The sequence below is a fragment of the Peromyscus maniculatus genome, chromosome 8 (genome assembly GCF_049852395.1).
Source record: "Peromyscus maniculatus bairdii isolate BWxNUB_F1_BW_parent chromosome 8, HU_Pman_BW_mat_3.1, whole genome shotgun sequence".
In the NCBI taxonomy this organism is placed as follows: domain Eukaryota; kingdom Metazoa; phylum Chordata; class Mammalia; order Rodentia; family Cricetidae; genus Peromyscus; species Peromyscus maniculatus.
Window position 1 is genome coordinate 43584283 of NC_134859.1, and position 24823 is coordinate 43609105.

A 24823-nucleotide genomic window follows, 5' to 3' on the forward strand; every position below is an offset into this window, starting at 1 on the left:
TGCTGCTTACATAGAGCCCAGTCCCGGGAAAGGGCACAAGTCTGTGAGTGAGTGAGGAAAGGATCTCACGGATAGCAACACCACATCTCCGTGTGGGGTGTGTGAAGGGGATTGGGAGGGGAAGCCAGCTGGAAGCTTACGCTAGGCAGGCGCCATCTTGGGCCTAGGACATCTAGGCCCTGTGCTGATGTCTGCCAAGTTTGGTGCCACCTGGCCTTGGTGGCAGGGAGTAGGGAACAGTGAGGAGAGGGTACCCAAGGGCCTGGGGAGAGGCTAGGCAGGGCCTGCTCACAGGGGTTTTGTAGAGGTTGTGTCTGTGTGGTCAGTGTGGGGCGTGTGGCAGAGATAAACTCTTTAAGGAAAGCAAAATAACGTGAGGGAACACAGAGCAAAGGTGCAGGGTTCCGGCAAGCTGTGGCTGGGAGTTGCACACTGCGAGCCTTCTGGGGGAGCTGAGGAGGGGCAGAGTCTTCTAGAGCCCATAGTAGGACAACAGGGAGAACTCAAACCTGAAGCTGTCCACCGTCCTCAAGGTTGAGCTTGTTTGGGCTCTGGGTCTGGGCCCCGTCTCTACTCCGTCCTCAGGGAGATAGTTACACAGGGACGTGGGGTTGTAGTGTAGTGTGGTGGATACTGGTGTAGGTGGACACTGGCGTAGGTGGACACTGGCATAGGTGGACACTGGTGTAGGTGAACTACCTGTTATTGCCTGAAGCAAGCCATGAACACATGCACTTGCATGCACATGCATACACACACACACACATACACACACACACACACACACACACACACACACACACACACAGAGGCACACACATTTTATAAGGACACTGGATGGAGGTGGTGTCTGGCTTCTGCTCCGACGCATTTTATTAAAAAGGAAGGGGGGGGGAGAAAAAAAGAAAGAAAAATAAATGAGAGTCTCCCACAAGGACCACACACGGTGGCCTGGTGTAGCCGCAGGGCAGGCTGAGCCCCAGCTGGCACACTGTACCGTTGCTGCCACCTCCAAACCGGACCCCCGTGGCAGTAGAAGCCTTAGAACCTGGCTAGATAGACACAACCATGAGTTCTGCACACGGTTGCTCTCTGAGGCTGCCCTAGGATCGGGAACCAGCGGTCTGGGGTGCTTTGGGGGACTTAGCAAGGCCTTGTCCTCCTGGTGTACCTCTGGTAGGATGGCATTTGCTGTCTCTTTCCTCTAGAAGTCCCGGCATATGGTGCTTAATACAGTTGGGGACCCCTGCTTGGCTCCCATTCTTCCAGTCCAAATACCGCCCCAGACATTCACTGTGCACACACATGTTGGTGTGTTCTTACCCTCCCAGTGAGACTACCAATCCAGGCTGAGCAGGGGTTGGCGGGGGTGGGTGGTTGGTCCCATTCACAGTGGGAAAAGGCCACAGTCCAATTCCCACTCCATGGGAAAGGTAGGGGCCCTCTCTGATGCTCCATACAAGCAGCTCCTGCAAGGCTGTGCACCTGTGGACCATGCATCAGGAAGCCCCCTCTCTGTGGAGATGGAGGCATTTGAAACCTTTGTGAGGAAGGGACGATGAATGAGAAGAATCTGGCCTAAGGCTCCCACTGTGGGGAAGGGCTTGGCTTCTACTTCTGGGGAGGGATCAGACTGTCACCATTCGAGGGGGTGGGCCTGGGCAGTAGCAGCAACCCAGAGTCCCACTCCAAGTGTGTCTGTCCCCCAAGCTGGTTCTGAAGGAGACAATCACTGTGGACCTCACTGGAAAAAATGTTCTCATTGTGAACATAAACAGGCGGCTTGGCCTCTGCCAGACATGCCTGGAAAATGTTTAGGACCCTGGTCAACATATGAAATTTCCATCAAACTTTTATTAATCAGGAGGCGTTTGTTGTAAACCAACCCCTGTCTGATCCCCCGGATGTCCAGGGAAAGGTCTGGGCCTGCTGGGGCCTGTCCAGTGCCTGGTCTCCTGCCTACTCACTCTGCCCCAGCAGAGGAAGGCTCGGGGCCCAGAGACCAATGGGGAATAAGACAAGGCCAAACAGGCCCCTCAGTAGCCAGGGCCACCGGAGTCTGAAGGAGGAGTATCCCTTTCCCACTCCGAGACAGCCTCTTCTTCCACTATGCCCTCCCTAGGCCCGGCTTGCAAGGCTGTGGTTGGCTCGGCTGCTTCCAGAGGTTCTGGGCTGCTCAGCTGTGATCTCTTTTATGGGGTGGGAGACTCATAAAGGACCAAGAGCCCCACTTAGGAGCTGAGAGGCTTGGCGGCCCCACAGCCTAGGGAGGAGGGGTTGAGGCTTGGGAGGGGAGTGCTAGGGAGGGCTGCAGGGGTGGTTGGCTGGGGAGGGAGGGACCGGGAGGGAAATGCTGAGGAGCGAAGATGTGGGGGGAGGTTATGTAGGAGAAAGCCGGGGGTGGGGTGGGGGGGAGGGGGGCTGGAGAGGGAGCCTCAGCCCACTTAGAAGTATATAATTTGTTCCAGTGACTGGGGCGACTTTCTATGACATAGGGGTGATCCTGCCCTGCCCAGCCACCTCCTGGGCTTTTCTTCACTCCTATCCAGTGTCCTCGTCAGTGACTGTGTGGATTGGTCACACAGAAGGTCAGGTACCTGTCCATCCCTGGCACTTCCCATATGAGTCTTCTGCTTTCCTTTTCTGGATTGTAGGCTACCCCGGCTCATGTACTCAGTCTCCCCTTCCGGCTAGAGGAGAGTGGAGGAAAAACTCATCCTGCCGAGAGGCCAGCTTGGGACTAGGCTGTTTGGATTTTCCAAGCATAGCCTCCACCCATCCCTGGGGCCGTAAGTCCCAACCCCCCCTCCCCCGCCGTGCCCCCCCCCTTTTACCCCACGCCAGCCCACCTCCTCCTATCAGAATTCCTCAGTCAGTGGGACCTCCGTTGAAGACCAAGCCAGTCTTGCTTGGCAATAAGGCCCCTTTCTTAGAGGGCGGGCAGGGCACAAGGCGTGTGATGAGGGGTGCTACATATTTCTTCATCTCTCCGAAGCTAGGGATCTTCTCTGGCCATTCTGAAGGTCCCAGTAACCTTCATCCCCAGAGAGCACTAAGGACCAACGGTATACAGTGCTGACTGGAAGTAGAACGCAGACTTGGAGCCGCAGACTTGACTGAGCCTAGCTCACTATCCTCCTGCGTGCTTTCCTGGCTGCTCAAGACCTTCCAGACTCTGCCCGTGGTTGCTCAGCCATGTGTACCAGGAAGCAGGCCAGAAATGTGGGCTTGACTCTGTGGCCTTGACACCATGGCTTTGATTCTGTGGGTGGGCCCTGGGCACTTGTCCTGGACCTCTATCTGGTGTTCTTTATTTCCTTTTGGGGCTGTTGAAGGCTGGTGTTTATAAGTGTGATTGATTTTGTATCTTTTTGAGGCGTGTGTGTGTGTGTGTGTGTGTGTGTGTGTGTGTGTGTGTGTGTGTGTGTCTTAGAAATGTCCGCAGCACAGAACCATGCCATACAGAAAGCGCTCCTTCTCCTGTTGCAATTGGGCTACCATTCCTTTTTCTTGCCGGCTTGCTCTGGCTAGGACTCTCGGTAGGATGCTGAGTGCTGTGGGGAAATCTCACATTCCTGTATTGTTGATCTCAGGGAAAAGTTGTCTGTTTTCCCATTATGCATGGAACCAGCTGTGGGCTTTTCAAACATACCCTTTATTGTGGTGAGTATGTTCTATTTTACTCCCAGTCTATTACATGCTTTTTTCTTTTAATCAGAAAAGGATGTTGGCTTTTGTCCAATGCTTCTTTTGCTGTTTTAATAATTGAGACGCTGCCGGGTCGTGGTGTACGCCTTTAATCCCAACACTCAGGTAGCAGAGGCAGGTGGATCTCTGTGAGTTCGAGGCCAGTCTGGTCTCCAAAGCAAGTTCCAGGACAGGCAGGGCTACACAGAGAAATGCTGTCTCGAAACTCCCCCCCCCCCCAAAGATGTCATGCCCCCCTTAATTCTAATAATATGGCATTTCATGGTACTTACACTTTATTTCTTGAATCACTCTTGGATTCCTGAGGGGTTGGAGCTGGGGGGGTTTCAAAGGCAGTGGGATTGGGGAAGATGGGCCCTTCTGGCTCTTGAACCTTCACTCCATGATTCATGCACCAGGATCCACCCCAACTTCCCACTACCAATCTCAACACCCCAAGTCAGACATCACAACTACTTCTCCCAAGATTAGGTCCATGATCTACACGCACCCTTCTGGACAGTGGAGGAGAGAAAGCAGAACACAAGCTAGGCTGGTGTGTGAAGCGGCTCATGGCATCCCCAGTATGGACGATCCTGTGACCTTGGGGTCTGGGCCTTTGGGACACCAGTTCTCACTCTGCAGTGCTCAGAACAAATGAGATGCTGATGAGTGTCCGGTTACGATCTGCCATCTCCACCAGCAACCTCAGCACCCCAAGGGAGGCATCACAACTGTGCCTCTTCCTGAGTAGGTCCCTGCTCCGAACACTCTGGGGTGGGGTTGGAGGAGCCCTCACAGGAGCCAGTTCACGTGGCCTAGGGTCCAGGGAAGTCTCACTCTTGGGTGCCAGAGAACTGCCCCCTTGTGGCAGGAGATGTCAGGATGCCAGGAAGCAGCAGGCTCTGGTGTCTTAGGAGGAAAACCACAAATTGGGAGCTACAAATGAGGAGGCATGTTCAGTAGCTTGGAAAATGCATGCATCAGCAGCCCTAATGTGCCATGAGCGTTTTCATGTACAAACACAACAGGCTGAGGGATAGGAGAAGAAAGGTGGGGGCCCACCCAGCTTGAGGGGGAGGAGATACATGCTCAGTTTGCTCAGGGTCTGCATGACAGAAGCAGCCCATCGTATTATGACAACTGGGAAATTTAAAAAATACATAGAATAATTGGATCTCTAAAACAGTAAATAAACTGGAAGGCAATTTAATGAACTAAAAAAAAAAAAGTGCTTGCAATGTAAGCCTGAGGAGCTGTGTTCGATCTCCAGGACCATGTAAAATAAGACAGCATGATGGCATGTGCTTGAATCCCAGCTCTGGGGAGACAGAAACAGAAGGATCCCTGGAGATGGCCGGCAAGCTAGACTAGCTGACTGGGTGAGTTCCAGGCCAGTGAAAGACCCTGTGACGCGGAGCTGAAGGGATGGCTCCTTGGCTGAAAGCACTGGCTGCTCTTTCAGAGGGCCTGGGCTCCATCCCCACTACTCACAGCCGGCTTTGACTCCAGTCACAGAGGCTCTGACGCCCTCTTCTGGCCTCTGCAGTTACGAGGCATGCACGTGGTGCGCACACATACATGCAGACAACACACTCATACGCATTAAAAACTAATGAACAAAAGCAAAAGGACAAAGGGTTTAGTTCCCATGGTGTGACACTTGAGGTTGTCTTGTGCCCTGCACATGCATGTGCGCATACGAACACCTCCTCACAAACACGTACACATGCACACACATACACCAAAATGATTGTTCGTAATACGCATTTTAAACATTCCCTCCATTATCCTACATGATGGTCACAGACTTGGTGTGGGAACCCTCTTTGCCCCTTAAATATTACCATTTCAGGCAAGCCGGTATGAAAGACTGCAGAAACTCCGTGTGTGGTTTCAGTAGAAACTACGAACTTAGGGACGACAGCAGAGTCCTAACTGGATTGCTTAGAGCATGCATCTGCCTCAGCCCTTCATCTCCTGGAGAGGCCTGGTACATACAGGGACTGGAAAGAGTTCTGGCTCTGTCATTACATCCAGACATGGGGGGGGGTGGGGGAGTGTCCACCCTGCACACACTACATGGTCAGCACCATACTGGGCAGGCTCTCAGTGTGACTGCTGAACACTCCCATAGTCCCTCTCCTGAGTTGGAACCTGTGTGGTTCCTGCTGGACCTGAAATTTGAAGGACAGGCTGGGAAAAGAAACCCAACGTGCTCACGGTTGGTCTTAAACAATCGCTGCCAGAATGGATGTAAATTTTATAGACTGAAATGATGTGAACACCGCTGAGACCACCGTGAAACCTCCTTGCAGTTTTATGCCAGGATGTGAGACCTAGGACGACAGAAGCCAGCCACCCTAGTTAATTCTTATCTTTCCAGTGTGACTACCTGGCATGTGTACTTTGATTTATGATTTTTGTTTTCTCTTAAAGGATATTATAATATAACCCAAATTTACCTCAAACTCATGATGCTTCTGCCTCAGCCTTCCGAGTGATGGGAGTACAAGCTTATACCACCATGCTCACTTTTTTTGGGGGGGGGTTGTCGAGACAGGGTTTCTCTGTAGCTTTGGAGCCTGTCCTGGACTAGCTCTGTAGACCAAGCTGGCCTTGAACTCACAGAGATCCACCTACCTCTGCCTCCCGAGTACTGGGATTACAGGCATGTGCCACCACTGCCTGGCCCATGCTCACTTTTATTTACATACTGAAGTACTGCTCTCCAGGCTCCATCCACTCAGGCTTTGGTCTGTTCTTGGACAGACATGAATTATCCACCTTTTGTGGCTTGTTGATTGCAGGGTGTGTCTGCCTACCACTGCACCACTACCATAGACCTACATCACTGGCTTTCACGTTGAATTTATTTTGAGCACATTTGCTTACTTGTGATTTGATGTAAACATTGAAATCAACTTGTCTAGGTCCAAAAACACAAAAGAAATCCCACTTTACTTCATGTTGCCCTAGCTGAGAATATAAACTATATTATCATCTATTAAAACCTACATTTTTTCCAGAAAATTTTAACAGGTTTATTTATAATTGTTATAAAGTTGAACTGTTGAAATGTGTTCACTGAAACATTTTGCTTGCATTAATGCTTTACATCTTGCATTTATATTAAAAATTCACACACAAATGAAAATGGAAAAACTGCCAATGCCTTATTTCTGTCCCCTATTTTTCCACTCGCAATCATATACTTAGGTACCTTTTGACCCCATGGAAAAAATATCTAACATTCAGAACTACTGATAACAGGAAGAAGAGGAAAAAAAATTTTGAGAATGAAATGTTTCCCCTCATAGTGGACTCTTAAGCACGTTCTCCGCGTATGCGGCGTGCTAGCTGGATATCTTTTGGCATAATTGTTACACGTTTGGCATGGATAGCACACAGGTTGGTATCTTCAAAAAGGCCAACCAGATAGGCCTCATTTGCCTCCTGCAAAGCACCAATAGCTGCACTCTGGAAGCGCAGATCTGTTTTGAAGTCCTGAGCAATTTCTCGCACCAGACGCTGGAAGGGGAGCTTGCGAATCGGAAGTTCAGTGGACTTCTGATAAGGTCTGATTTCACCGAGTGCCACAGTACCAGGCCTGTAACGATGAGGTTTCTTCACCCCTCCAGTATAGGGCGCACTCTTGCGAGCGGCTTTAGTAGCCAGTTGTTTCCTGGGCGCTTTACCACCGGTGGATTCGCGGGCAGTCTGCTTTGTACGAGCCATGGTATGGGCACCTCCTTACTTATCCCCTTCTCCTTCAGCCGGAGCTCTGCAAGCGAGAGGCGGTGCTGGAGTTAGGGAGCGGCGGCGGCGCGGCGACCTAAAACCTACTTTTTTTTTTTTTTTTTCGAGACAGGGTTTCTCTGTTTTGCTTTTGGTGCCTGTCCTGGAACTCGCTCTGTAGCCCAGGCTGGCCTTGAACTCACAGAGATTCGCCTGTCTGCCTTCCGAGTGCTGGGATTAAAGGTGCGTGCCACCACTGCCCGGCAGAACCTACTTTTTTTTTTTTTTTGAGACAATACCTGTGTCAAAAAAATTTAAGCCACAGGTGACCTTGAACTCCTGACCCTTCTGTCTCCATCTTCCAAGTACTGAGATCCCAGGTGTATGGCACCACACCTGATTTATATGGTGCTGGGGATCCAGCCCTAAGCTTCATTCATGTTAGGCAAGTATATAGGCATCTACACCCATAGCCTCAAGTCTACTTTTTCTTTGATTCTTTGCTGTTTTAGGGGTGCTGGGGCTTAGCTATACCTCCATACCCACACATGTCAGACAGTGAATTCCTAAGCCATATGTCAGTTACATGTAGAGGTGCCTGGATGCTGAGGAACAGGTCTCATGGTGGATTAATCACTCGCGAACTTCTAGATTTGTGGGTTAAGGGGGGGGTGACTGGTGGGCAGCACTGTCTGGAATGCTGCTGTGCCGTGATAGGGTGTCATCCACCACGGTATGGTAACTAACACCGTGCTCTAGACTGTGAGCCGAAGAAACACATATTCTTTGTGAGACACTCCATCTGTAGCGGCGTTTAAGAGATTCCTCTCTGTTTCCACGTGCTGTGCTGGGACTCCAGGCGTGGAGTCTTGTTCCAGTCTTCCCTGCCAGCCTGCGCTTCCTACCGAGGCACAGCCACTTCTGAAGTGTTTCTCTTCACAAGCGGCTGGTGCCCATGGTAAACTCTCACTTTCCTACAAAGGATGACTCAAACCGTTCCTTCTGTTTCCTGGGATGAGTCCTCTGTGTGGCTGTGGTGACGGACTTGGGAGCAGAGTGGGGATGCTCCAGCCTCCCTGTATTTCAGGCCTTAGGGTGTGTCTAATGCCACTCTGCCAGGTTGAGACTGAGGGATCCAAGCACACATCTTCCTATCCATATAATCCTGCCTGTTTTTAAAACTGGAAATGGCTTTTGAATTTGTCAAAAGCTTTCTCACTGGAAGTCTCCACAGCAGAACAATTGATATGGTGAATTTTAGCTATGTGTATGTGTTTCCTAACATTTTATTTTTTCAAGACAGGGTTTCTCTGTGTAGCCCTGGCTGTCCTAGAACTAGCTCTGTAGACCAGGCTGGCCTTGAACTCACAAAGATCCTCCTGCCTCAGCCTCCTGAGTGCTGGAATTAAAGGCATGTGCTACCACTGCCCGGCCTAACATTTAATCAATCTCACATGATAGATTAGGTCCTATTTGACTGTAGCACACTGTTTTGAAAAGTAAAGTAGGGGTCTATTTGTTAATCTTGCCATAGGGCTTTTATTTATTTTTCATTACATTTATTGTTTACTTGTGTGTGTGTGTGTGTGTGTGTGTGTGTGTGTGCTCCTGTGCTAAATGGCACACGTAGAGGCTAAAGGAGACTTTGTGGGAGTCAGTTGCCTCCACCCTGAAGGTCCCTGGGATTGAACTCAGGTCTTTAGGCTTGGTGGCAAGCACCTTTCCTCACGGAACCATCTCACCTGCCCCTCATTAGGGTTTTTTTTGTCTGTACACTGGGTTATGTTCGTGCATCTTCATCCAAAGCTGCTCCTGGCAGCAAGTGGGATGCTGCTCTTACCTGAGCTCCCAGCAGTCCAAGCAGTGCTGGACCATCTCCGTACTGAAGGTTAGGACATCTCCTAAGGAAATCTGTCCCCAGGGACTTCTACTAAGCGGGGGTTGGTGTCACTTTCTAAAACATCTCCATTTGTTTATGGAATCTGGTCTGTTTTAACCTTCTTTCTCTGCTGGGGCTAGTTTTTTTTTTTTTTTAATAAAAGTACATTTTTATTATTTATTTGCATAGAATTACATGTAATACCTTCTTTGAGTTCTTACACATCCTCTATTTCAGCAGGTATTCTCCATGTCTTTTTTTTTGTGGACTTTGGTTTTCAGGTTCTATCTTAAGTTAATAATTGCTCTCCTCCTACTTTTTGACCTTTTTTTTTTTTTCTCCAAAAAGCAACATTTTGTTGGGAGGTGGTGGGGTATGCCTTTAACCCCAGCACTCAGGAGACAGAAGCAGGCAGATCTTTGTGAGTTCGAGGCCAGCCTGGTCTACAAAGCAAGTTCAAGGACAGCCAGAGCTGTTACACAGAGAAACCCTGTCCCTCGAAACAAACAAATAAAAAGCCACATTTTGAAAGTCAGTGGTCGCTTGGCATCTCTGCAGGGTCGGTAGCAGAACTCTGCCACATGCTCATAAAAGAATGTGCTTTCCGTAGAACCTACAAATACCTTTCCACTTTAGACAGGGTCTTTCTATGTAGGCCAGGCTGGCCTCAAGCTTGTCACCCTCCTGTTTCAGCATCCCGAGTGCCAGACTTATAGGCATGTGCCACTATCGTTCCTCCATGTTTACAAACCATCTCTAGGTGACTTAGGACCCCTGACACAGTGGAGCTGCTATGCCAATCATTGTGAAGCTGCATTGCTTGGGGAGTCTGTCCACGTTCAGCAGAGATGAAATTCGGGGGGATATTTTCTATCTGAGGCTGACAGAATCTGGGGGCCCAGGTCCTGCAGACATCAGACTTGGTACTGTAGGGCTTTCTGCTCATTCATTTCTATACATTGCCTTTTGGCCTCTTCCCTGTTATCTGCTCATTCTCAGCTCATGTTTTCTGCTTTTCCACTTAGGATATTTCCATGTTCCAAAACTCTTTTTTGACAATCTTTAAACGGAATCAACTAAATCCTCTTCCATGGGCTGTGACCACAGGCCTGCCCAGGTCCGTGTCTAGAAAAGCTCAGTTTGTTTTGTACCTTTCTCTCCCCACTCCCCTAAACTCCATTATATTTTATGTGTATGGATGTTTCATCCACATGTATACCTGTGTAACTCATGCGTGCCTTGGGTCTGGTGCCTGTGGAGACCAGAAATGGGCATTGGATCCCTGAAACTGGAGTTACAGATGGTTGTGGAGCTGCCATGTGAATGCTGGGAATTGAACCTGGGTCGTCTACAAGAGCAGCCCCATGCTCTTAACCACTGAGCCATCTCTCCAGCCCCTCTCTTTTCACACGGTGGGAGACTGCCTGATAGTGTCTGAGCGGCCTCCTTTCTATGTGTGGACTCCTACCCATTGCACAGTGAAGGGTCTGTAATGAGGCTGGAGAGGAAGGCGAGGTTAGCAGTTCTGAGGCACTTGTTTCACAAATGTTTAATAAGTTTGACTGGGTAGAGCCCAAGATCTTGGCTCACCCTAGCTGTCCCCCAACTCTCCCTCCTGGCCCATCTCTGACCCTCTCCATTTCTTTTGCTCAGCCTTTTACAGACTTAGAGTCTGGGACAAGTGTCCTGGCTTCAAGGCACAAGGTGGCTAGGGGAGGGTTGGAGAGCTACAGAGGATAGGAACAGGCTGCCCCAGCGGGTGGGTGTCTCTGTCCTCACAACACCAACAGGCTAGCCAGCATGTTCACAAAAATGCTGAGGATGGCTCTTGGGGATGAAGAGAAGGAGGGATGCAGCTGAGGAGGAGTGGGTGTGTTCTCCACATGATAACGGATCCAGTTCAAAAAGTAGGAGACATTGGCATACACCCCTGGGTACAGGGGATGGATGCATCCACGGCCCCAGCTCACTATTCCAATCTGCAGCCAGGTCTGGTTCAGCTTACATACCAGTGGGCCGCCGGAGTCACCCTGTGAAGGAAGAGAGGCTTTCTGTGATCTAATTAGTCCAGGTATGGCCCTCAGGTGCAGAGTGAGTGGCTCGTGACACCCCCCCCCCGAAAAACACACACACACACACACACACACACACACACACACACACACACACACACACACATATAGTCCCCTCTCTGGCTGCTACAGAGCCCAGAGCCTCAGCACGGAGGTCTGACACAAGTGTGTGAGTGTGTGTGGTGGTCACACACTGTCTGCCTGGATCCAGCCACCCCAGCAGTCCCCCTACCCACACCAGAGCCCAGCTCGGATCCAGAAGAGACATACCTCACACACATTCTTCACATTCTTGATGTCCCCAGCACAGAACATTTCTGGCAGGAAGTAAGATGTAAATCCATAGAGCAGCTGGCACTGGAGCTTGGGGATCAGTGGCAACTGGATTTCCTGTAGCTGTTTCACACTGTCACCTGTGAGGAGAAGGCAGAGGAACTGCCAGGTGAGGGTGCCTGTCTGAGTCCGGCAAAGCCTTAGCTCCTGGAGGACAGGAGCCAGAGATAGTCTTGGGTTCTTGGTCAATGGAGGACAAATCAGAAAGGACCCCCCACCCCAAGAGGAGTCCTATCCACGTACAAGAGCCACCCAACACCAGGAGAGAGGCCTGGCCCACCCAGGGAAGCCCCATCCACAGAGGGAAGGCCAGTCCACACACTCCTGGGAGTTTCTTTTTCATAACATTCTGCTCCCCTTTCACACATATTTTGTTGCTGCTGTTTCAGTACAGATAATTTCTACTTATCTATCTCTGAGGTCACTGATTCTCCCCCAAGTCTGCCATAAACCCCATCACGGAATTTCCATCTCTGGTAGCTGGTTTTTTTTTTTTTTTTTTTTTTTTTTTTTATGTGCAGCGGATTATTTCCTTACAGTCTGCATCTTTTGATTCAAGTCGTTCTCCTCCGCGCCTTCCCCGATGTCAGGGACACCCAGTCTATGCTCGACTTCTAGGAGACCATGCTTAGCTCATACCTTCCTGGGTAGCCAGTCCCCATCCAGTGGTCCAGCAAGACAAATTGCTGAGGTTCAGGTTGGAAGGCGGCAAGCAAATTGGGAGCACGGCATCGGAGAAGACGATGGGGCTCTTCAGCTGCACGAGCGCCACGTCCCCTCCAGCAGGGTGAAACAGCGCATGCGTGGGGTGCATGATCACCTGGTTAAGCTCAAACCACTGCGTGTATCTGGTGGCCATGTCGAGGTTGCTGATGCCCACGTACACATCAAAGGTCTCAATCCTCTTCTCCCTGCCGACCAGGATAGAGGCCACCTGCCTGCAGCCCCCCTGTATCATCAGCCCACCGATGGGCGGCTGCCAGGTTGAAAAGCCCGGGCCTGCCTGCAGCCCAGTGCAGATCAATCTGTCTGACCTCAAAGAGGTCCTGACTTGGGCTGATGGAGACTTGGGGACCATCAGGTGTTTGTGCCTATTAGAGCCAGATAGCCACACACATGGGGCCCTCGCTTGCCTCTTCCTGAAAAACTGATGAGCCCCTATACACCACAGCTGTGGGCCTGGACAGGATGAGGCTCAGGAAACAGGGCCATCTGCCCAGAGAAAGCTCTGTGCTCACTGTGGAGAACTCTGCCTCTGGTGTGGGGGACCTTGTTGGATGAGGGTAAACCTGGGGTGGGGTCAGTAAATGGGGACCCGAGTCCCAGGGATGTAGGGATGTAGCCTAGTCTGTGGAGAAGGGCTATGCTGAAGAGGACAGGCCTAGGTACTGGCCTCATCACTAGCCAGGGTGGATACATCATGCTTGTCCATGGGAAGCAGCTCGGAGCTTGGGGTCAGGGGAATGAGTGTACCAGCCATGGTGGATAGGGCTTGATGCAGCCATCCACGCCCCGGGCACAAGGTCCAGGCTTCTCCTTCCCTGTGTCCCTGCGCTGTCACCCCTAAAGGCTCCAGCACCTCTCACCTGTTAAAGCAGTGTGCTGCTGTCAGCACCCAGTAGGCATTGAGGATGGAGCCACCGCAGACGTGTAGGCCAGAGTAATGCAGGCTGACCTGCCACGGCCATTTCTGAAAGGGGGCTGGCATTCCACCCACGATCTTGCCCTGCAGAACTGGCTGTCCACAGGCTGAGGAGAGGAACAAACGCAGAATGGTCGCCAAGGCCACACCACGGGAGGGGCGGGCCACGGATGGGGGAGGGGATAACGTGTAGGTGAGTGGGGAGGGGCCAGGCCGGGTCTTTGGGCCCAGGTTCCACCCGGGGAGAAAGGACCACCACCCAGACTCTGGGATGGGGACCTACCCACGTCACTGCTCAATGAATTTTCCTGGCTTTTAGCGTGTGGGTGACTGATCGATGCGACCCATGTTGGGGTAGCCAGCAGGAGTAGAAGCAGCAGCGATCCCAAGGGGCCTGGGCCGGAAGTGGGGGCGGCCATGAAGCCGCAGGCGCAGCCCAGCAGGAGAGGGTGGGGCAGCCGACTAGGAAATGTGACATTGCCCCTCCTCCCCGTGAGGCCACAAGCTGGACACGTGACGACTAGGTTCTGGATGCGTTGGTGGCGCCCCCAGCAGGTGACTTTGAGCTAGTGAGAGGTGGATGTAGACAGAGAGCCTGAGCCTGTGGACCCCACGCAGTTCAGGATGCCTGACCTCACCTCAGGCACAGGCAACAGTACCTTGGCCTGCATATTTGATGATGTCCTCAGCGGGTAACCGTCCTCAGCAGATGAAGGGACCTATCAACTGACAGCATGTAGAAGGGACCCGTGAAACCCCCACCCCCAGAGCACACGCACCGTGGTCAGACCTGGATATACAGGTTCTGTGGGAGAATTCTGTTACACACCCCAGTGCTTTTCGCTCTCTCCACGGCAGACTCAGATCTGTCTAATTATTACTCTTTACACATGCACCATCTGCTATCAAAACCTTTTTTTAAGAAATTAAATCTTTGTTTATATATAGTAAAACCGACTCCTTCTTCAAATTTTGACAAGTTCCTACAGTCCTTTCCCTCTCAAGGGAGGATTCCAGCTGGTCATGGTGGTGCATGCCTTTAATCCCAGCACTGGGGAAGCAGGTGAGTTCAAGGCCAGGGCTGCATAATGAGACCCTGTCTTAAAACAAAAGAAAAGAAACAACAAAAAACTATATTTGGGGCTGGCGAGATGGTTCAGTGGTTAAAAGGCTGTATTTGTATTGCCCTTGTAGAGGACCGGGGTTTAATTCCCAGCACCCACACTGGACAGTTCATAACCACCTGTAACTCCAGACAGATCCAGGGATCTGTCTGTCACATATGGCCTGAGAGGGCACCTGTACTCATGTGCACACGACTTCACCCACATAGATACACATAATTAAAAAAATATATTTTCAAGAGAGGATCCTATAAGGCTATGTAATAAAAGCTGAGAAAAATTACAAAACTTTATGAGAGATGTCAAAGTCAGAGGGATGGAGCCATCCTGTGCACTTGGATATGAAGGTTGATGTCATAAGTACAGCTGTTTCTAATCACACTAGATCACAGAAGCTAAACAAGAAGAATAAGGCTGTGGGAATTAAAATATCAGTAAGATATAGCCTAGAACAAAAATTAATAGAAAGTGGGGGAGAAAGAGAATGGAATTGTCTTCATCAATTCAGGCTGTTAAAAACAAAACTCCAGGGCTAGAGATGGTTCCGTGATTAAGATCTAATGCTACAGCTGTGAGGTGGTGGCGCATGCCTTTAATCCCAGTACTTCAGAGGCAGAGACAGGCAGATCTCTGTGAGTTCAAGGCCAGCCTGGTCTACAGAGCAAGTTCCAGGACAGCCAAAGCTAAACAAAGAAACCCTATTTCAAAAAATAAATAAATAAAACAAACAAACCAAAATAAACCAAACAAACAAACAAAGATCTAATGCTGCTCTTCCAGGGGACCTGGGTTCAATTCTCAGAACCCGAGTTGTGACTCACAACCATCTGCAGCTCCAGTTCTGGGGATCCAATGCTGTCTTCTGGCCTCCTCAAGCACCTAACCACGGTTAGTGCACAGACATCCATGTAGGCAAAACATCCATAACCTAAAGAAAAAAACATTAAACTAAAACAAACCCCACACTCCATAGGCGTGATGGCTTATGAAAACAGAAGGTAGTCTTTGCAGTTCTGGGGCTGGGAGTCTGCCATGAGAGGGCCAGCATTGCATCTGCCAGACTCCTCTTGGTTTACAGACTGGCATCTGCTGGCCCTGTCCTCACAAAATGCAAGAACGAGAGAACTGGTGAAGCCCCTTTTGTAAGAACACTACCCTCGTTCATGAGCCCCGCCCACCACAACATCCCCACTTCTGAATGATATCACTCTCTTTGGAGTCAAGATTCCCACCGCTGAAGGGGAAGGAGGCAAGCTTTAAGCTATTGCAAAAATGAATCCCAGACTTAGAGCTTTATAGATACAGAGCTTTGACACATGACTCAAGAGGCATGGACTGTCAGTGGGAATTCTAGTGGACACAGGATCTGCAGAGAGGAAAAAATAAGATCTCACCACACCCTTTATACAGAACTGAACTTAAGTGACCATGGAAAGTCCTTTAAAACTTTAGATTAAAATGCAGACAAGTTTCCAGTGATGGTGAGCAATGTAGCAGAGACCAGCCCTCCTAATAAGGACAAGGAAAAACTCACCACAGAACACAAATGCCATCTCCATAGAAGCAGGAAATATCTAAAGCATGGTGATGACTCTCCAGAGTAAGCTAGGCTAGCAAGGAGATCCTGGCACCCAGGCTATCCCGCCCTTTCAGGAAGGGCCAGGAAGGGACTCTGTCATTTTTGGCATCTTTCTGGGTTAAGGAAACAAATAGGAGTCCAGGACCCATCAAGGGTGTGGATCATACTCAACCACACCTTCTTTTGACTGAAAACAAAGAGGGGTGCACCCGAAGGGTGAGGGGATGGGCAGAGGCAAGTCAGCCTTCTGATGGCCAGCAGCCCAGCTTAGAATCATCTGGGCGGCTCAGGCCCTAAACTCAGGAAGTGTCAAGTTCTAAAGCCCTCAAGCTCAGTGTAAGTGCAGGTGGCTGGGGTATCTGTGTGTCCAGCAAATGTAAACACAATCTTTGTGGGACGGTGAAAACATTACCCTCGCTGTTGCTTATTTCTGCAAATAACATTTAGATACTTCTCCAGCCCAGGAGCAAAGATGCAAGAAACCTGAGAGTAGATATGATGACTGAGAAGCAGCCCAAAACAGATGGAAGAAATTCAGACACCTGAATTGGCAGCCGGAGACGATAAAGCACATGGTTTGTTGTGCTAAAGTCAGGGAGAAGAATCCAAGCTGAGCCTCTAAGTTTCTATTTTCTCAACAACTGGACGGTATACATTTAAGATTTTTTTTTTTAAGAACCACCATGGAACTTCTAGAAATTAAAAACCTGAAACCTCAAATTCAGAGCTGACTGAATGGCATTAGCAAGAGCTTAGACACAGCTAAAGGGAGAATCTATGAAATAGAGAGCAAGTCCAAAGAAGTTACTCACAGTAGGAATAAAAAGGGGGATACTCGGAAAAAAGTGTGAGGGCGCTTTAATGTTCTCTGCATTTTCTCCTCCTCCCCCACTCCCCTTCCTCTTTCTTTCTTCTCCCTCTCCCTCCTTTCCTTTCTCACTTCTTCTTCTCCTGTTCCCCACCCTTTCTCTTCCTTCTCTTCCTCTTTGTTTCAGTAAAGCACAATGTTTTTCTTTTTTCTCGAGTTTCTGATTGTTTGTTTGAGATGGGGGTCTCACACTGTAGTCCTGGCTGGCCACTGAGGCTGGCTTCAATGACCCTCTGCCTCTGCCTTCCACGTGCTGAGATCACAGTCACACACTACCACCCCCAGCTGCTTCTTAACTTTCCTATTTTCATTTTACTTTTTGCTCTTTGTCCTTCTGCTCTTCACTGTGTTTGATTGGTTTACTTATTTGAGTCAAAATTATAAAGATACAGAGTAGAATGGTGATTGCTGGGACACTGGTAGTTGCTGTTGGGTGGGTATATTTTCATTTTACAGATGGAAAGAGGGGTCAGGCAGCCTTGGTGTTTGTGCAAACTTACGAATGTATTATACCATTCAATTATACACTGAAAAGTGGTCATGACGGTAAATTTTATGTGTACATTTTTGTGGTGCTGAGGGTTGAAATTAGAACCTTGTACATGCTAGGCAAGTACTCTACCACTGACCCACACTCCCAGCCTTTGTTTCGTTCGATTAGTGCTTATTAATTATACAAAGTAGTGGGTTTGCATAGTGACGTTGCCAAGCATGCATCTGATGTCTTTTAATCATATTTTCCCCACTATTAGCTCTGTGCTGGTTAATTTCTTGACACAAACTATGGTCATCTGGGAAGAGGGAGCTGCACTTGAGAAATGCCTCCATCAGATTGGCCTACGACAAGTCTATGGGGGCATCTTCTTGACTAATGATGGATGTGAGAGGGCCCAGCCCCCTGGGCGAGTGGTTCTGGGAGGTCTAAGAATGGGAGCATGGAGGGAAAGCCAGTAAGCAGTGATCCTCCATGGCCCCTGCTTCAGTTCCTGCATCTGTATTCCTGCCTCAAGTTTCTGTTCGGACTTTACTTCATGATGGACTGTAAGCTGAAAAGATGAAACAGACCCTTTCCTCTCCAATTTGCTTTTGGTCATGGTGTTTACCGCAGTCCCAGAGAAAGCAAACTAGGACACTGTGGAGGTTTGAATACGAATGGCCCCCACAGGCTCATATATCTGAATGCTTAGTCACCAGGGAGTGGCCCTGTTTGAAAGGATTAGGAGGATCAGGGGGTGTGGCCTTGTTGGAGGATTTACCACTGAGGGTGGGCTTTGAGGTTTTAAAAGCCCATGCCACACCCAGAATCTCTCTCTGTCTAGGGATCAGGATGTAGTTCTTAACTACTGCTCCAGCATCTGCCTGAGTGCCACCACACTCCACACCATGATGATAATGGACCAAAACTGTAAGCAAGCCCCCAATTAAATGCTTTCTCTTATAAGAGTGGCCTTTGCCGGGCGTTGGTGGCGCACGCCTTTAATCCCAGCACTCGGGAGGCAGAGCCAGGTGGATCTCTGTGAGTTCAAGGCCAGCCTGGGCTACCAAGTGAGCTCCAGGAAAGGCGCAAAGCTACACAGAGAAACCCTGTCTCAAAAAACCAAAAAAAAAAAAAAAAAAGAGTGGCCTTCATTATGGTGTCTCTTCACAGCAATAGAACACAGACTAAAACAGACACCCATTTTATCCTCTCTTTCTCCAAATTCTTTCCCTCTTCTTTAGTAACCCCATCCTTATTTCATGTCTTTCCCCCTTCAAGAGTCTATAAATGAGAGGAAATACACACTGTTTGTCTTTCTGAGCCTGATTTATTTTGCTTAACATGATGAGCTCCAGTTCCATCCATTTTCCTGCAAATGGGACAATTTAATTCTTCTTTGTGGCTGAATAAAATTGCATGTGGATCTGTATCACCTGTTCTTTATCCATTATCTCATAGGCTGGCTCTACAACCTTGTTACTGCAAATAGTGACACAATAAACATGGTATGCTGAGCTTGAATTCTCTCAGTGTCTGCCCGGAAATAGTGTAGCTAAATGATGCAGTAGCAGCAGTTTTAGTATTTTAGGAACTCCATACTGGTTTCAATATGGCTACACTAATGTACATTTTCCTCCACAGTGTGGAAGAATCTCCCACTCTTTGCTGTACATTTTCAGTACCATGACATTTTTTTTTCTCTTGGTGAGAGCCATTATAACTAGGGTGGGACAGAATCTCAACATAGTTTTGATTTGCATTTTCCTAATGGCTAGGAAGTTGAACTTTTTTTCATGTGTCAATTAGCCATTTGTACTTTTTCTTTAGAAAGGTGTCTATTTCGTTAATTTGCCCTTTTACTGAATATATTCTTCACTCTTTTGGTGTTTATACTTGAGTTCTTTGTATATTCTGGGTATTAATCTTTTGTAGGATGAATAGCTGGCAAGATTTTTTTCTCCCATTCTATAGGATGGCTCCTGGTGCTGTTGTTTTATTGTGTGGAAACATTTATTTGATACAGTCCCATTTGTCAATTCTTTTTCTTTTTTTCAAAAGATTTATTTTATTTATATGTGTGTGTATGTAAGTGTGTGTGTGTGTGTGTGTGCCTGTGAAGACAAGAGAGGCATGTTAGATACCTTGGAACAGCAGTTAACAGGTGTTTATGAGCCACCCAACATGGGTGCTGGATTCAAACTCAGGTCATCTATTTCTATAGCCTCTATTTGTCAGTTCATTTTCTTTTTTAAGACGGGGTCTCAGTGTGTAGCTCTGGCTATCCTGGAACTTGCTATATAGACCAGGCTGGTTCCAAACTCACAAAAATCCCCCTGTCTCTGCCTCCTGAGTGCTGGAATGAAAGGTGTGTTCCACTATGCCAAACCGGGTAGCTCTTTAAGGGCCTGGTAGAGTTCATCAGTGAGTCTGTATGGCTTTGGGCTTTTGGCAGGGAAATGGTTACCACTTCTGATCATTGATTGCTATTGTTTTGTTTAGGCCTATTAGTAGGTTACATATGTTGAGAGATAAATCTATTTCTTACAGTTTTCTGATTTATTAGGATAGAAACTTTCCAAATGTGCCCTAATGATCGTAGATTCAGTGGTATCTACTATAACATACTCCCTTCCCCTCTCGTTTTTTATCTGAGCCCTTCTTTCTCTTTCTGTTAGTTTGGCTGAGGGTTTGTCAATTTCGTTCATCTTTTTTGGAAGAACCAATTTCTCGCCCCATTGATTTGTATTTTTGTCTCCCTTTCATTATTCTCAGCTCTGATCGTTGTTATTTCTGTTATTCTGCTGGTTTGGGGCTCCACGTGTTCTTGTGTTAAGGGCGTGAGTGGCAACGTTCGGTGGCTTGCCCAGTCTCTGATTTTTCAGTGCAGGAGCTCCTATCTATGAACCATCCTCAGAACCAATGGCCTTCCCTGGAAGTTCTGGAAGTTGTGATCGAGTGTTCATTTAGTTCTAGGAATCTCATATTTCCTCCCAGACTTCCTCAGTGACCACTCAAAGTGCACTGTCCTGTGCTCATAACTTTGCATGGTTTCTCTTTTTGGTTTCTGGTTTTATTCCATGTTGATTGGAAAAGGTTATACAATTATTTCTTTTTCTCTGTTTATTAAGACTTGCTTCGTGGCCTAAAATCTGATCTTGTTTGGAGAAAGTCCCATGGGCTGCTGAGAAGAATTCATATACCAAGCTACTGGGTGAGACGACTCTGCTGGTGTCCCTGAAGTCCTGTTGCTGTGTGGTGCAGTTGACTCTGAAGTTCTTTGTTGGATTTCTATCTGGGGGATCTATCTAGCCGTGGTGAGGAGGAGGTGGGAAATCTCCCACTGGTGTTGTATCTGGAATGATACAACCTGTTCCTTTACATCCAGTTATAAAACCTAGAATACCAATGTTAGCAGTGTGCATATTTACAGGTTCCCCACCCCCGGTTTAATGTAGCCCAGGCTGGCCTTGGGCAATGTTTGGGAGGTACTCAGGCATTATGCACCCTAGGAAGGCACTCTACCAACTGAGTTGAATCCCCAACCCTTAAATCCCCTCTTGAGGAAAGTTTTCACACAGCTTCCTGAGCAGGAGACTGGAGAGGGGTCGGTGAGCAGTATCCACTTGGGACCATGGACTGGTCTCCAAGGGCTATGGCACCAATAAGCACTACCCAGGATTCTCTGCTTGGATGGAGAAAGGTAGATAGAAGTGGAGGCCGGGTATCACTGCTGCTGTGCCCAGGGGCACCTGGCCAGGCCTTGTCAGAAGCTGAGGCATGAAGAGGCTGATATCTGAAGGTGGTGCCTAAGCTGGAACTGTTGGATATTTCAATGTTAGGCAGAGTAAAGGGCTGAGTCAACTGTTCTTGGCCAAACCTTGTAACTCAGGGGTCGTGGGAGATATGCTTCAGGAGGTTGTGAAGCAGGAAAATTGCATGCTGGGATATTTTATTGTCATGTTTAGTTAGGGTTACTATTGCTGTGATGAAACGCCATGACCAAAGCAACTTGGGGAGGAAAGGGTTTATTTTACTCACAGTTCATCATCAAAAGCAGTGAGGGCAGGAACTCAACACGGCAGGAGCCTGGCGGCAGGAGCCGATGCAGAGGCCATGGGGGGCGCGGGGGCGGGGGGGGGGCTGCCTACTGCCTTCCATTACCTGCATTTCTCTTAACATTTTCATCTTCCAATCTTGGTCCCTTTGGACAAGATGATGGGAAAGAAGGAGATGGGACCAGGGCAGACCTGGGCCTCACTCTAGGAGGAGGCCATTAGATGGCTGGGTTCACTTGGCCAAGAACTTTGGGAGCAGACAGCTGGGGTGTATGTCTTTCATTGCTTCTTACAGAATTTCCATCAAATCCCTGTGAGGTTTGCTGCTGAGACACTCATCTGGAGTTCTGGTTCAGTCCCCTCCACCCACGTTCTTCACACAGAATGTGCGTGGACATTGTGGATCCTTTAGCTCTCTCTATCTTCTAGACCCCGACTTCCAGATCTGCACTTCAGCAAGGCTTCTCATTCCCTAAGCCCATCAAAGCATACCAGGGTTCCTCTGGGCAATGAGATAGGAATCAGGATGAGAATAAGAGACCTATATTCAGGAGGGCAGAGGACTCCGTGTCCATAGATAGAGTAGGTGAGGTGAGCTCCCACTTAGGGCAGGGTCCACCCCCCAGAATTTAAGCAGCTACCAGCACCAGCTTGCCACGGACCAAGCAGTGTATACTGTGTGTTACCATGTACCGTGAACACTCTGCACTGTGTGACACGCATGGAACACTGGGCACTGTGCAATGTATGTATAGGGATGACCTCAGGATAGTAGGCTGTAAAGATCCCTGTTCCACACTCCATGAAACACACTGTATGTCATTCTTGCAGCCTGGCAGGGGCTTCAGCCAGTCCTGGCAATGATGGGCTTCAAAGTAGTTAAAAGACCATTTACGCCAGGATGCCATGTCCAGGAGTTGGGGACCAGAGCTTAGCCCACATGGGGGTGTGAGGCTCACGCCTATCTGTTTGTAGTGCTGATGGGTAGGCATGCTGCAGGAGAGATACTAAATATTTGGGGTGGGAGACACCCAGATATCACAAAGATAGTACCTCTTAATGCTACTGGCATGCCCACCCGTGTCCACAGCCCTGTAGGGGGCTGTTCTCCTTAGGTACACACACACACACACACACACACACACACACACACACACACACACACACACACAGGCTGCTCTCCAGAAGATGTGGGCAGTCCACCACAGCCTTTCTCTTGCCTTTCTTCCCAGCTTTGAAGCCCGCTGGGCCTTGATCTCTCCCCTGTGGCCATCATGGCTCTGGAGGACCTGGTACCCACATGTGAACCTTTAATAAACACCCTACATTAGACAGGTGGGTGGAAAGTCCCGTAGCAGCCAGGAGTCTTGAGTAACTGGCTAGCCCGGGATACAGAAGGTCCACTTGTAAAACTACGGAGCTCCCTGAAGGTCACTGCCATTCTCTGACCGGCTGAGGTGCTCCGAGAGCTCCGTCCCAGCCTCTATAGCTGAAGTCCCCCCTGAGCTGAATACACTGCCGTGCAGCTCAGACACAAGCCCTGCCGGCCCTTGTATAAGCTGGGGCTACTATTCAGCCCAGGAGAATGTGCCCAGCCCCGCAAAGGGCTTGCAGACCTTCTGGCATCCAAGGTCCACTGCACCTCTCCTGAGGGTCAGAGTCCTGGCTGTTCAGGGTCAGAGTCCTGGCTGTCTGCCCACCCAGCCCTCACATGGCTTCAATCAGAGCTGGGCTGGGTCAAGGCTGGGCCAGAGGGCCACACCTCCTCCCCTCCAGGCCAGTTTGTCCAGACAGACAACACACCCAACTGCAGGCTAGCCACCCTGCTTCTGCCTGCCAGCTGTCTGCCTTTGAACTCAGGGGAAACAGGAGGCAGATGCCTGCGGTTGGGAAAGTGTGTGCAGGTGGCCCGCCGTCCTCCAAGTCGGCTCGAGATAGGCAGAGGGGCTGAGCTGCCTGTGCTGACCTCCTTGGCCTCTTCGGTGTGCCTGTTCATCGTCAGAGGCGTGGCCAACCACCCTTCTTGGGTGAGGCAGCAGAGACGGCCCCGAGTGATTTAGCGACCTCCTCAAGGGTCGTGTTATGGTAGTGCAGCAGCAGACCGCACTGCGGGGAAGGAAGGCGCCCTGGACTCTGATCCTCAGCTCAAAGAGGGGCCATAGAGAGGACATTGCTCCTTTTGCCCCCTCCTTCAGTTGCTCAGGAAAGCTACCAGTGACGGCCGTCCCGCTGGGGCTGCATGGTAATGCCACCCCAACCCAGAGGGGACTCCCCACAATAGCATGAACAGAAGGAAGGCTCTGATGGCCTTATTGAACTCTGCTGCCACGTAGGAGTCTGGGGGCAGAGGAACATCCTTCTCGTGCAGGGTCAGCCAGGGGCCTCCGGAGGCACCACCCACCAGGCGGAGCCAGTCCTCAGCTCGGCATGCCTGGAATGCTCCCCATCATCCGGCCTCACCCCAAGCCCCATGCCCTAAGTTCTACCTCTCTCTCAGTGGGGAACATGGTCAGGGCCGGGCTTGCTCTCCCTCAGTGCTGTGTTAAGATTCTCTTGGCTTTCCCAGAGCAGGCAGTGATGAGACAGTAAGAAATGTGACAGGGAAATGCCCCTTGGCCCAGGTGACACGCTTGGGTGCTCTGAGTAGATACAGGTTGGAATCCCTATGAACAGGCTGAACTGGAGCTTAGGGAAGAGACAAGAATGAGCCTGCAGATATGGGTTCCTGATGAGCAAGCTAGAAATACTGATTCCCCTACACACAGACACACACAGACACACACACACAGAGACACAGAGACACACAGACACACACACACACACACACACACACACACACACACACACACACACACACACACACAGAGTTGGCTAAGCATTCCTAATCTGAAAATCTGGAATCTAAAAAGATCTGAAATGTGAAACTTCTGAGAGCTGTTATGACGCCACAATAGGTAGGTTCCACCCACGACCTCGGGTGACAGGTCATACTCAAAGAGCATGTGCACTGAAGATATGTATGAAACCCTTTCTAGACTACAAGCCTAAGGTGAACAGGAAATGTGTAGGAATCATGGGGAAAATGTCTCATGCCCTCAGATTGGTTTTTTAAAATGTGTGCAAATATTCCAAGATCTGAAAACAAAAAAAAAATCAAACATATTTCTGGCCCCAAGCATTTGGGTGACAGACACTGAATCTGTTTTATTTTCCCCCTGGTGTGTGTGTGTGTGTGTGTGTGAGTGTGTGTGAGTGTGTGTGCGTGTGTGCGCGTGCGCGCGCGTGTGTGTGTGTGTGTGTGTGTGTGTGTGTGTGTGTGTGTGTGTGTGTGTGTGCTGTCTGACTCAGGGTCTCGTGCATGCTGAGAC

The 24823-nt window shown here is 49.4% G+C and overlaps 2 protein-coding genes across 2 annotated transcripts; both read right to left on the bottom strand.

The window, feature by feature from the left end:
- Nucleotides 1-6706: 6706 nt before the first annotated feature.
- Nucleotides 6707-7441, bottom strand: LOC102928306 (histone H3.3A-like). Its single transcript, XM_006997224.4, has one exon. It carries the CDS (start codon nt 7423-7425, stop codon nt 7015-7017), a length of 411 nt encoding a protein of 136 aa, XP_006997286.1. The 5' UTR covers nt 7426-7441; the 3' UTR covers nt 6707-7014.
- Nucleotides 7442-10837: 3396 nt separating this feature from the next.
- Nucleotides 10838-14117, bottom strand: Prss38 (serine protease 38). The gene is made up of 5 exons (XM_006997225.4): nt 13635-14117; nt 13296-13458; nt 12349-12620; nt 11647-11789; nt 10838-11334 (listed from the first exon to the last, which is right to left on the bottom strand). The coding sequence occupies exons 1-5, from the start codon at nt 13768-13770 to the stop codon at nt 11080-11082; spliced, it is 969 nt and encodes a 322-aa protein (XP_006997287.1). The 5' UTR covers nt 13771-14117; the 3' UTR covers nt 10838-11079.
- Nucleotides 14118-24823: the final 10706 nt, after the last annotated feature.